At 31.5% G+C, this 13,518-nt stretch overlaps 1 protein-coding gene across 1 annotated transcript; it reads left to right on the forward strand.

The window, feature by feature from the left end:
- The first annotated feature begins 5,936 nt into the window (after positions 1-5,936).
- On the forward strand, positions 5,937-8,715 carry LOC106637530 (uncharacterized). The gene is made up of 4 exons (XM_014350337.2): positions 5,937-6,156; positions 6,703-6,884; positions 6,982-7,154; positions 8,010-8,715. Exons 1-4 carry the CDS (start codon positions 5,937-5,939, stop codon positions 8,209-8,211), a joined length of 777 nt encoding a protein of 258 aa, XP_014205823.2. The 3' UTR covers positions 8,212-8,715.
- The last annotated feature ends 4,803 nt before the right edge of the window (positions 8,716-13,518 follow it).

The raw sequence follows: 13,518 nt of genomic DNA on the forward strand, positions 1-13,518 counted from the left end.
TATGTCTGACAGTTCAGCTTTACGTCATATAAAAACCATTTTATTGTCATCTTAAATATTTATTGACTGTAAATGTAAAAATTTTTGAAAATATTTTATAAAAATGGTATTTTTTCATTTTGATATGTGTCATTAAAAAAAAAAATCGGCTACAGAAGGATAATTGATCTTTAATAATAGATGTATAATAAATAACCGCTTCTTATTCCCTGATCGTTTGTAATAAATTATTTCTCTTAGTTTTAATGCATGAATACAAAATCAGAGAGTTAAAAGAGTCAAGACCTTTTATTAAAAAAAAAATTCAGTCGTATAAAAATTGTAAGTCAATCGTTGTCTTATTCGAAAAAAATGGAAATTTACAATAGCCATTGCTTTATTTGCACTAAAATGTTTTGTTCAGCTGCTGGCATTTGGCCTTACGAAACTAAAAACATGAAATTCTGCAAACGTTCCTATTATTTAACGATTTCTCTAATATTTCTGATATCTCAAGTAATGTGAATCTTAAAACTGAAATATTTGCACGAGTTGATAATTTGAAAAAATATTATTTTCAGTTTTCTTTACTTGCAACATTAAAAAAAAATTTTTTTTTTGTACTTATTAGACAGCAGCTATTTTCAAGAATATAAATATCGATATGACACATGCATTCATAAATATTACATCAATTTTTTACCTTTGTCAGTTCCTTTCCAAGTATCTAACATCAGTAATGTTTGAAAAAGAGGTTAGCATTTTTATAAATCTCTTTATACAAAATGCACTAAAAATATTAATTTTTCAAAACTTATAGTTTAAAAACATGAGTGATTTCGTGATTAAGAGTTGGGAAATGATAAATGATAAAGACGAACAGAAAATTATGTTAAAACACGCTGAACGAGGAAGATTATTTTCTTATACCTACATAAGTATACATAGAATTAAGTTAAACCTTTTTGCTCTTGATAATAAAATCAAATATACGGATCGTAATATTATTTACTAATCTTTGACTTGATACTGAAAAGTAACAAAAGTTTTCTTTGCAGGTTACATATTTATTACTTTCGGTCTATACTGTACACTCCCACTTCTAACCAAAATTTATATAGAACGTAATCCATTGAATGCACGAATATCAGTCGAATATTTGTTATTTGCTGATTATTTTATTAGGAAAGAAGGACATTTTTTTAAAGTCTACATCATTGATATAATTATTGCCTCATCATCAGTAATAGGTTTTGTTGCATTTGATTTGACTTTCGCAGTCAATCTCGAGCAATGTTTATCACTATTTAATGTAGTAGAGTAAGTTTACATGAAAATACAAACATAATTTCGAAAAATTGTATAACTTTAAGTCCTTAAGGATAATACCGACAACTTCTTACGTTATTGATTTTTAGGTACCGATTAATCCATGGAGTGAGTTTCAGTGATAAACAATTTACATTTGAAAAAGAAGCCTTGATGCGTAAAAAAATAACGGAAATAATAAAAATGCACCAAAGAGCTTTACAGTTAAGTTTTCACTATAATTAGCTGTAATAGTACACAATGGTTTAAAAAATTTGAAAAATGTTGTATGGTAAACTTACAGTTTATTGGTTTTTTAAACGAGCTTACAAGTTTTAGAAATCTTCTAAAACCGTTGAAAACGTCAGCTCATTTTTCTGACTAAATACAACTTCTGGATTTCTTACATATTAATTTGTACATAAGTAATTAGCTATTTCTATATATTAGCATTTGTATGAATCCATCTAAAATGTAAGACTAAAATATTTAACGATAGTTTTCTGCAACAATAATTTTTATTTATTGTTATTTTATTATGATATTAATTTTATACGCTTTTATAAAGTTTAGTCTTTTATTTTTAATGTTATCATACAGATTGTAATACTGAGTTGGTGTAATATTTACAGGTAAAGTATCGCGTCAGAAATCCTAAAATAATGCATTCCTAAAGAGTAGCAGATATTTTCAAAGTTTTTAAAAATTCTAACGATTTTATTTTTATAATTATTTTTTTTTTTTTTATACATTATAAAATTAGGGTGAAGCACTTTTTAGGTGTATAATTACAAGAAATTTTGGAATGTGTTTTTGTGTATCTGAACATAAAAAGCCACAGTACTCAAGTCCAATGCCCTTTTCTTCTAGTACATTAAAAAGCCCCTGAGATTATGCATTTTTTTTTTTTTAATAATTTGAAGTTTCGGATCACAAGTTATTTGAAGACAAGTTTTTTAATGACCATAATATGAGTATTTCAATGTATGTGTATTATTTATCAATATATGTTCCTCCATTTCGTATGCATACACGGATGAAAGTTTTTTTGATTAGTTTTCGAACATGAGCATAGAGATTATGACTAAACATTCATTAGTAACACATTAATAAAAATCCGATTTTTTACAGTAAAATATACTTAAACGAAAAATATGTCTAAATAATATTCTTATATTGTTGGTTAAAACTTTGGAACATCAAAGTTTTAGACCCTAGAATTAAGGCTTATTTTTATATTTCAATATAAATAACCACATCTCAGAGTTTCGTGGCCTACACCAGCTGACAAGATCTATTGATGGATAGTCATTTATTTTATTTTTTCGTAAATATGTCGATGATGATATTAATAATAATAATAAATAATAATAAAAATATCAATAATAATAACACCAAATTGAACGCCAGTAACGGTATTAATACTAATTTTTTTGTATTACTTTTTAGAAATGTCAGCATTATTAAAAGAATTTATTCTAGGTGTTTTTGCATTTACATGTCAGTATCCGTACTTGCCATAAGTACGTCATGTGTGCTGGTCAGTGTGTACAAATCACTATAACATTCGACATTTGAAAATATTAGAATAAAAAAAAAATTGTAAACCCAAATAAATTAAATCATATTATTAGATACTAAATACAAATGAAACCTATTCTTAGATACTAAATAACTGTCAACAAGTGAATTTTGTGTATTTCATCAGAGCATCTGCATATTTGATTGGTTTGTTAATAAATATATTCATAATCAGTTATCAAGGGCAAAGACTTATAAATCACAGTGGTAGTATATTTGATGCCGCGTAAGTTACATTGAAAAAAATTGTTTTCAATTTGTCAGCTTGTAAAATACACATATTTTTTCATTTAGTTACAATAATGAATGGTACTTGTGCTCGAAAAAATGTAAGGATTTACTGAGACTATTAGTACTGCGCAGCAGAGAGCCCTCTTTTCTAACTGCAGGTGGCTTCAATACCGTGGGTTACGAGAATTATCTAGGCGTAAAGTTTAAATGATTTACTGTTTACTTTAATTTTACTGATACTTTTAACGTAAAAATTTCTTTGAATGGAAAAAATTTTAATCATCTTGCACAGTCATATTAAAACAATAACCTAAACTGTGTTTAATATTTTCAGATCATCAAAGCTGCGTCATCGTTCATGACAATATTTTCAAAGGCCAGCGAATAATAGTTTTTGAAATATTTGTATTATTAAAATAGTCTGTATATTATGTAGTAGTGTAGAAGTAAATCAACAAATAAATTGTTAAAGTGATCAATGTGTTGTGCAGATTATTAATAAATCTCATTACGTAAGAACTTAATCATGATTAAAAAATACAACAGTTACCATATTTGCTATGCGCATCTACGGTGCTACCCTCATTGTCATTAATTTCCTATATTAAATCTTATAGAGCAAAATAGTTGAAGCGGCTGCCGTCGACAAAAGTTCTTTACATTCTCATAAGAATATGTGTTGGTGACAAGTAGCGCCAAATGACAGGCGCATAGCGAATATATGGTACATTGCTATTTCCTACAGTATATGACACCATTGCACCCCTTGTGGTATACTTATAGTATATGGGCGCGTTCTAAATTTTTCACACCTGGATTGTTTGTTCCAAAATTGCAAAGAAATTTTTACTGGTTATTGATCGGATACTTTGTTGTTTCCACAATTTATGAAACTTTCTGTTGTACATTTTTGGAACAAACAATCAATGTAGGTAACAAACGGTAATTTTCGAACACACCCTCAAATAATACTCACTCTCCCCTGGCAGAAGTAAAATGACTATTTTTTATAATACCAAATTTAATATATTAAGTACCAATATTATTGAAGAAAATGCGATAATTTTACTTGAAAAGAGGATAAATAAATGTACACAAATGCATACCCGCTCTAAAAGTACTGATTTTTTCCCTTATTAAGAAAAAAAATCTGGGGATCTTTAGTCAGGTAAAGAATTCAATTTTCTGCTCATCAAAAATTATTTTATCATCCTTCGTGAATAATATAAGAAAGCAATATTGACAGGAACGTGGACATACATAATGAATATTCAACGAAAATCTGGTAAGTTTCGGTAACTTTAAACAAAAATGTATCCGACAATCACCACCTTTGTAATTCTGATTGATAATATTTTTTTGTAATTATGATTGAGTTCCTAAGGAATTTTTATAGGATTTTTCAGCGACGTTTATAGTGTGTGTCATAATTCTTAACAATTTTTTTGTTTTTTTATGGCTTCACTTACTTGCATTAAAATTATCCAAACTATCCATCCGATTTGTTATTTATACATTGTTAACATTACGTTATTTAAAGACTGTTCTTTATTTGTATCTTGAAAAAGTGGATGGACAGATCAGGATTCCACTGACAATACTTGTATTAGAATATAAATATAGTGAAAGTGGTCCCTACTGACGCCTTGTACCTTGTTCCAGCAATAATTTTCAATACCTACTAGTACATTATATTGACAGTCTTCATAATTTGCATTCTGTATTTTTTTCATTACTATTTTTAAAAGTATCTTATCTCACCCAAATTATTATTAACGTATTTTTATAAAACAATATAATAATAGGTAGGTAAATAAGTTGGCGTGATCACGTGATCAATCTTTCACGAAAGATTACAAGTTGAAGTGTAATATAGTATTTTGAAATTTTTTGTAACAATAGTATAAATTTACACAGAGCATGTGTTAATTATCTTCTGTGAATTAGTGCTTCACATCACATGATAAATCAAATACATATCAATGTCTTATTTGAAATTTCAATGAACATTATTATGAGAGCATTATCAGGGGCAACATAGTATAACAAGAGGAAAACCGAAAAATTATTAAATTATTCGTTAAAGAATGTTTAACGTCTACGATGCTTATTTGGTAATTAATTCAAATCAAATTTTTTTTAAATAATGCTTATAGTCGTATTAAACATGGAAAGGTAAAAATTGTTCTTGCACTGCATTTACTTGACAAAATGTTATTCGACTCTTATCAGTGCAGTTTGTTCACGTAATATTCTGAAGCATCGAAAACATCATATTGGTTGAGTATTCGCACATTAATTTGCCTTATCTTACTTTTTTTCAGAGATAGGGAGAGGTCGATTTTAGATTATCTTTATATCGTGCTAAAAAATGTTTCAATGTTATGTGTACTCTACTGTTCATCTTTCTTCATTTCCCAAGCGCGTAAAGTGAGAGATTGTTCAATTTGTTGTGATTTGATATTTAGTTAAAAGACAAAGCGAATCCGCTGGTTAAGCAACGAAAATACTGTAGTTGGAAGATATAAGAGGTGAGTTTGTTCATCTGTCTAATCAGAGTAATTTTTTAGCGTTATTTTCTGATATGTCAAAGTTATCCGTGATTTTTTACCAATCGCATCTAGAAAATTCAAATAAATCAATATCATTTTAAAGTTAACGTCTGTAAAAGCTTTTGCACTGATTTTAAGTATTCTCCAACTCAAGTATACCAGGACATCATGATAGTCTAACAAATATATGTAAACATCCAATGTTATTTCATCCATACAAATCTTTACTTCTCGATCGTTGAAATTATTGTTGCTATTTTAATATACTTTAATTTCTGCAGAACAATGAAGGATAAGAATCTCACGACTGCAGGACAGTCTTGGCGCCAACCAGATGCTCCTTTGAATGTGTGGCGAGTCGTTGAAGGCCAGCAGAAACTTGAAGACGGGACTACGAGACCGATAAAATTTTCTATCCAAGAAGTGCCAAAAAACAGGCATGAGGAAGCGGTGAACTTTATGATGAAGTATTTTGTGGATGACGAGCCTATGTCCAAATACTTAAGTATGAATTTTTTTTTTATCGATTGTCAATTGCTATATAATAGCCAATTTTTAACGTAATAAAGAGTAAATGGAAACATTTCCAATGCAACTAACGTTTTCGGCCTTAACTTAATACAGATTCGTTTTAGATTAAGTAAACGAAAGTTTATTTACAAAAATCATCACTATTTATTCAAATAGAATCGTATAGCTGTTTTGGTACACCGTCTTCTTCAGACGTTGAGGTTTTCAAACTAAACTACATTTGGCTTTATAATGTTATTCCATATACACCACAGTATAGTTGTATCGTTAAACAAACACAACTTTTACATGTACTCTATTATTCAATCACTAATAATAATTGGCAATCGTAAAATTTTATAAGAGCAGCAACTGTGAGCTTATTTTTCACGTCACCTGTAATAAGATCCAAATATAAACATTTCAGCTAAAAGAATTAACCACTCCCATACAAACATATTAGCTTAAAAATTTTTAAATGTAATAGTAAGCAATCGACTGCAAAGAAAGTTGGGAAACAAGGAGTTAATTTTCGTTACAGATTTTAAAAATGATTCCGATGCCAAGGATAGCTTGCGAATCACGTGGAATTATTGTTTACAGCAAGGAATTGTCGAGGCGGCTTACGTGCTCGATTCGAATAGTGAGATATCAGAATTAGCGGCCGTTAACATGCTGTACGTGGCAAACGACAAAACGGAAAAGGAAATGGGAGAGTTGAGGGTAAGGTGTACCAAAGAATGATTCAAACGCGACTCGATTTGGGACTGACCAGTGATTTGTACGTATAGGAGTTATACTTATAATTATTTCTTTGTAGACAAAGTATAAGTCCGAGAACTTCAAGAAAATATTCGACGAGATGGAAAAGTTGTCAAAGAAGGCCGATGTCCGCAAAGTTTATGGGGTTGATGAGTATATTGGTGCTGTAGGACTTAGTGTTTCGCACAAATACAGAGGGCAAAAGTTGGGATTACACATGCTGGAGGCGCGGTGAGCGTATTTTTTTTAAAATTAATTTTCTTTGTTCTACATTGATTGCAACAATTATTTTATGATATTTATTTTTGAGAAATAATTTTAAGTGAGTAAATGATGTGCTCTATTTGCAAATAATTTAATTGAACCTATATGGTTCTTATCCACCTAAAAAGTGAGTGTTTATAAATATTATGATTCAGCACACCATTTCGGTTATGAATGTCACAATTATTAGTTAACGTCTCATAAAATTATGAGTATCGTGTATTAGTTAATTCTCTATATCATGCATTTTTATTTTCATCGAGTTCTTTTAGATTTAATATTTTACAAAAACGATACAGCTAGGGTAACTATTACAACATTTTTTCCGACGATTAATAAGATATGTTCAATCAAGCATTAGTTTTTTTTTTGAGAAATGGTAAAAGTAGTTTATTTCCATATTATTAACTCAATATACTAGTAGCTCAATCTAGGAGTTTTCTACAGTTCCGATATTAAAAAGTCAATTTTTAATACACTATATCTTGAAAATACAAATCAGCTTTTAAAAAGTTTAACTATAGAAAAATACTACCTTCAAAAATTTGTAGTACGCAAAGTTTCAAGAAAAATTATAAGAAAAGACCATTTAGTACATTACTACTTAAATATTATATTGAATATTATTCAATATAATTTTATTGAATATTATTTTAAAAAAAGGTTATTGGTGTTTTTAAAAATAATATAATGAAATAATGCAATAAAAGCATGTAACTACACATGATAAAAATACATTTGTTCATTTTTATAGACTTCAGCATATAAATTATTGTATTATCCACTGAAACATTAATTTCATCTTAAAAATGGTATTTACAGACATGACATAGGAAAGAAATATGGTATTCCAGCAACCTCAACAGTATTTACAGCGCGCTCGTCTCAGGTTTTGGCAGAACGAGCGGGTTACCAAACAAAATCCATTCAAAAGTATTTAGATATTCTCGATCAACACGGCAAGTTATTCTTCACTGGCATCGAGGCCGAGGATATGAGAGTCATGATAAAAAAATTGTACTAAACTGTTATAAACTTATGCACACAAATTAAAGTAAAATAATAAGCCTGATTAATTAGCAGGTTAATTTTCTACCTTGTAGAATTACATGCTGACCGATTTCATTTTAATTCTCCAACCATAAGTTTATATTGATATTATTTGGTGAATATTAACAAAAATAATATTTTACTGATAACAAAAAAGTAGTGGATTTCAAAACATACACCTTTTTTTGTAACCTTTAATGTAACTTATACTGTCTGTCTATCTACATGCCCTTGTAATCGATTTTTAATTTATTTTTAGATTGTCTTGCTTCAAAAGGATTTTTAATTACAGTCACAATGCAATGCGATATTAATGTATTGCACAACATTTTTTTTCTTGGTTACGTTACTTTTATTTCGCCTCTGACCAACCGCATGTTGATGACTCGGTCTTACCTTACTCGCATGTATCTACTTGAAACTATACTGCGGATTATTTAGTTCAATTCTAAATGTAAATCATAACTACAATCTAAAAATTAAAATGTACAAAAATTCTATAAATATAATGTAAATATTCCTTTACTTATGAAGTAAAAAGTCGTAAATATTTTTTTGTCGTCAAAAGGGGTGCCCAATTATATGCATTGTTATGAAATGGTTATGCAACTCACAATTTTATCAACCATGCATAAGATAAAAATTTTCTGATTTTCGTTGTTAATCAAAGCATATTATTATCCCTTCTGTTCTTAGCACCGTAGTTACTTGTATTGTTACTAACTATTCCTAATTACGAATATCATCAAATCAGGTACATGTGGATGACAGTGCAATTAATTTATCCATTATACAGCTGATTATCTACAGAAATATTGAAGTGGCCTATATCACACGCGAGTTGGGATTATCCGACTTATGCGAAAAGCCGTCAAGGGTTTCCACCGCGCTGTCATGGTCGCACTCCGCTGAAAGAGAAGATGAACCACATACTTCGAAGTTTAAGGGGTATGGTTGTATTTTGACGAATAAGCGGTGCACGTTTGTTCGAAAGTGCAATACAAATGATAGAGAATGTGGTGATTGGAAATGCTGTTAGCATTGTTGTTGTAATTTTTTGTCTCTGCTGGTGTTTTTTGCAGCATCTTTGTTATGAGTGGGCGAGTAGTCAGTTGGTGCCAATAATAAGGGCATATATCTCCTGAAATTCAAAGGTAACCACAAAAATTTAACACATTTTTGTACACTGGGATACCTACTTGAATTATTTGTAATGTTACAACTGTTTTTTAACAGATATCCAGATTGTGAATATTATTTTTAATGCTGCCAATCATTTAAGTACCATTAAAATATGTGTTATCCCGGAGCATTTGTAAGCCAAGTTTTTTGAAAACATCAAAAAGCATTGACATCTGATATGCTTGTTTTAACCATTAATGTGCATCATTAAATTTCCCAACATTGATTTTGTCTATGTATTTTGAAATTGATGCGAAAGTCCGCAAATTCGCAATGATCACGAAACTCAATATTCTCAAACACCTCACAACTCAGCCAACTTCGAGCCTTATACCCCTCCCCCTGACGAGATTTCACTATAGGTTATTTTCATCCGGAAAAAAAAAACCAAGTTGTTCCGACGAGTCCCGTCATCACCGGCGACTGACACTCTATTACAAGTCTCATTTATCATCGCCAAATTTAATACACCAATTTCCAATCCACCCTCATCCCCCACACTTCCGCGTCATTTTCTGAAAAAAGCAAAAAATCCTTTCTCTCGAGGTTTTAAAATCCCCACTGACCGGGTATCAGCTGCTTCTGATTGTTTCACAGGACGCACCGTGACCACATATACGTACGCCTTGCACATGCAGTACACATATACACACACACCCCCACGGGGCAGGGGGGGGGCACACAATAACGGGTTTTTCGCGCGCGCCGCCCACCCAACCCCCTTAAAGCTCGCGCGCGCGCTCGACTACGCCGACTCAAGTGCCACTCTCTCTCTCTCTCTCTCTCTCGTTTGATATCTATACGAGCCAGGAAGCTGGCAAAGGAAAGAGAGAGAGAGAGTGGAGGCGCCGGTAGACAACGACGTCGAAGACGACGGGACGAAGACTCAGTCAGTCGCGTTTCGCGCGCGTCACCGGCTGTACCACCCGGTGGGTATCCCTGGGCCAATAAACCCATGTGCCGATACGTATTGAAGATAATCCGACGTAAACCTGATGTCTTTGTCAGAATCTGAGAAATCGGATGAATTCGCGAGGTGATGCATACGCCCCTCGTGCCCCGCTCATGGAATTCTGGGTACGGATGGCACGCTGTTTTTTTTGTTTCTCGCTGGAAGTAATTGGGGTTGTCAGGGCGCTATTTTTGTTTCCAGGCGGAAAAAATCCTCAGGGAAATTAGCGCAGTTCGGAGAAAGTGCTCTTTCGATCGACGCGCTGAAATTGCACGCGAGTATTAAAAATATAATCGAATGGGTGTAGGGCGCCGAATCAAGCAGGTATACATAACGATACCTGTTAGATGCATAATTTGCGTCCCTACAGAGTGGAATCGCAAAGAGATTTTTTTTTTTTCATCCGGCAAATTTCACCTGTGCACCAACTTATTGTTAGCGTGTCGGTAAATTTGCATTTTTCGACTCGCAAAGTGTAGAAGTTCAGTGCGCGTCACCAGTGACTAACACGTTTTTTCTATTGCGTTGGCCATGAATATATGAATACTGTGCAACTGCGAGTGCGGTGCGGTGTGACTGTGGGGTAAAACAGAGAAGAAGAAGAAAAAAGTGTTTCCGATCCATCGGGGAGAGTTTTCGGGAGTACAAGTGAATCGAGTCCTTGGATTTCACGGGGAGCAACGCGCACGGTAAGCGGGTACTTGACCGATCGTTCATCCGTACATTTGTGGTGCTCGATAAACTCGGATACGCACTTACGGAGATTGTCCGGGCGATTTTGTGTGCCAGAAAAAGGGGCAATTGATTCCGTTGCCTCTGGCTTTTTTGGGTGATGATGGCGATGATAATGATCGGCGAAAGTGTGCGTCAAAAGGTCGGCGAGGGTTGACACTTTCTTGATGAATCGTTTGGGGGATTGTTGTTGATTGAATCGGGATTTATTGGTCGAGTTAGCTAGACGGTTTTGCTTGGATTGGATTTTTCGGGGTGGGTACTGGATGTGGTTGTTGGCTCTGATTTTTTTTTTTTTTTTTTATAGTTCATCGTGTACCGGTGTAGGGAGAACAGTTTTTTTTTGTGTTCGTTGTTTCAAACTGTAGTTTTGTGAGCTTTTTTTCGAATACACAAGTTCCAAAAATAATTTTCGTCAAATTTACGAACTTGTCGGGCGAGGAACATTTTTTCATTCATTCCGGGTTTAATCGAGGCCATCAATTCATTTTTTAAATTTAGACAAATAGTGGTAGAAGACGTTGGCAAGGTAGCTGGAACATATTAGAAAACACCATAAATATCGAGTCATGTGTTCGTAAACATACACGAGTAAGAAAGTTTTTTTTCGTAGTAGTTATGATATTAATTTTTATTGATTTGACAAATCCATCTATTGACGATGATTGTAATAATACGACTCTCCAATTATTTGTAACTTGACTTACTTTTGCCGTATTGAACTTTGAAATTAAAACGGAAAAAAATCCCGTTTTAATAATGTTAATAATACTATCACGCGTTTAGTGAATAAAACCTCATCCTAAACTTAACAAAAATATAATTAAAATTTTAAATGATCAACACCAACGACTTGATTGTAAAAAATTATTTTTGAAAGAAAGTTCAATTGAACGAAATACAATAAAATTTTTTAAAACGTTAGTTATAGATTTTTATACCGATAAACTTTATTATTAGAAAAAATTTAAAAGTTCACAGCAGCACCGAAATACCGTTTCCGTACGACTAACTCCTTGACAATACCCTGTTCCTCCATCACACTTGTTTGTTGTTGCATGTCTACTTACTCTGTTGATGCTTCCCTAAACTAACAAAGCATTACAATGTCCGTAAGATGATTATTTTGCTTTAGGGTGTTTTCGTGTGTTTAAGTAACAGCATTACGACTACAGTGCCATAACCATGTCGTGGGTAGCAATAGAAGTGAGAGCATGTAATAATCTTGTCTTGTTTTACGGTACGTTTGAAATGCAGTCATTAACGCGCGCATAGCAAAAACCGTAGGTGAATTGTACAATCACCCTCTTCATAAGTGCTTTTATGTTTGTAAGGTGACAGTTTTTAATGTAAAAATAAAAAATTTAGCAGCTTTATTGAACTTTACTATTTAACGTTTTTCTTTATGAATTTTAATGCTTAAAATTTATTAGAAACTGCAATAATTATTACAAGATTTTTTACAGATGTGTTACATAATTCTAATATCTATTTAAAACCAATTTTTATGAAAGCTGAAAATATTTTATTAGGAGGATAAATAGGAGATTTTTGTTATTTATTTCAAGTTGATTCTATGGATTAAGGATAATTACACGCTTTTTTATTCTGTTTCCAAAACAGGAGCCATAGTATACCTAACTTTAAAAAATTTTTTTAATATTATGTTTGGTTGAATCTTAGTTTTTCATTGAAAGTAAATGCAACAATCTTTTAATAGAAATTTCACAGACTCATCTTAGATTAAAAAAAAAAAAAAAAGTAATTATTCAATTTTAAAACACACGGTTATTTTATTGAAGCAATAATCATATATTGATTACTAAACTTTAAAAAAAATTCACTTACAAAAAAGAAATATAAAAATTACGTTAGAAAAAATTTTCAATCTTTAACAATGGCTACTTATTCAATAAAAACAAATGTGCATTTTTTCAAATGAATTGCAATTACACTTGTATCCACAACAGCTTTCATATCTTTGTAATCACAAGTATCGCTTTTGTTTTGAGCACCGCATTTTTCTTGAACTATAAAGTTATATTTAGTCAGATCACTGGTAAGTTTTTTTAAAATTATTTATACTTTGATCAGTATGATTTCATACGTGCAAGTTTGCTAAAAGTATGTTGCACTTGAGTTTTCACAGTAGTAAAATTGACACATCAAACGATTTCACAAACTCACATACAAATGAAATAAATTTTCATACCTTGGGTTGGAATTACTTTTCTTCAAAGATATTGCGAACAACAGCTTGGTTATTATAATATTATACTTAATTACTTATTTGTACAGTTTTATTTACGTGGCATTCCGAACAATTAACACTGAAATACGTATAATCAATCCACTTGCCACACGAAAATTGTCAATAAAATCTATTAAACAATTACACGTCAAAATTTAAAAATT

This window comes from Copidosoma floridanum, unplaced genomic scaffold (genome assembly GCF_036245765.1).
Source record: "Copidosoma floridanum isolate Cflo_tuat_1 unplaced genomic scaffold, Cflo_Japanese_pri ptg000014l, whole genome shotgun sequence".
NCBI lineage: Eukaryota > Metazoa > Arthropoda > Insecta > Hymenoptera > Encyrtidae > Copidosoma > Copidosoma floridanum.

Bases quoted from the DNA above. Each gene is read 5' to 3' on its own strand.
- LOC106637530 (XM_014350337.2), top strand. From the start codon at position 5,937: ATGAAGGATAAGAATCTCACGACTGCAGGACAGTCTTGGCGCCAACCA. The intron at 6,157-6,702 runs GTATGAATTTTT...TTTTCGTTACAG, and splicing joins GCCTATGTCCAAATACTTAA to ATTTTAAAAATGATTCCGAT. The intron at 7,155-8,009 runs GTGAGCGTATTT...TGGTATTTACAG, and splicing joins TTACACATGCTGGAGGCGCG to ACATGACATAGGAAAGAAAT.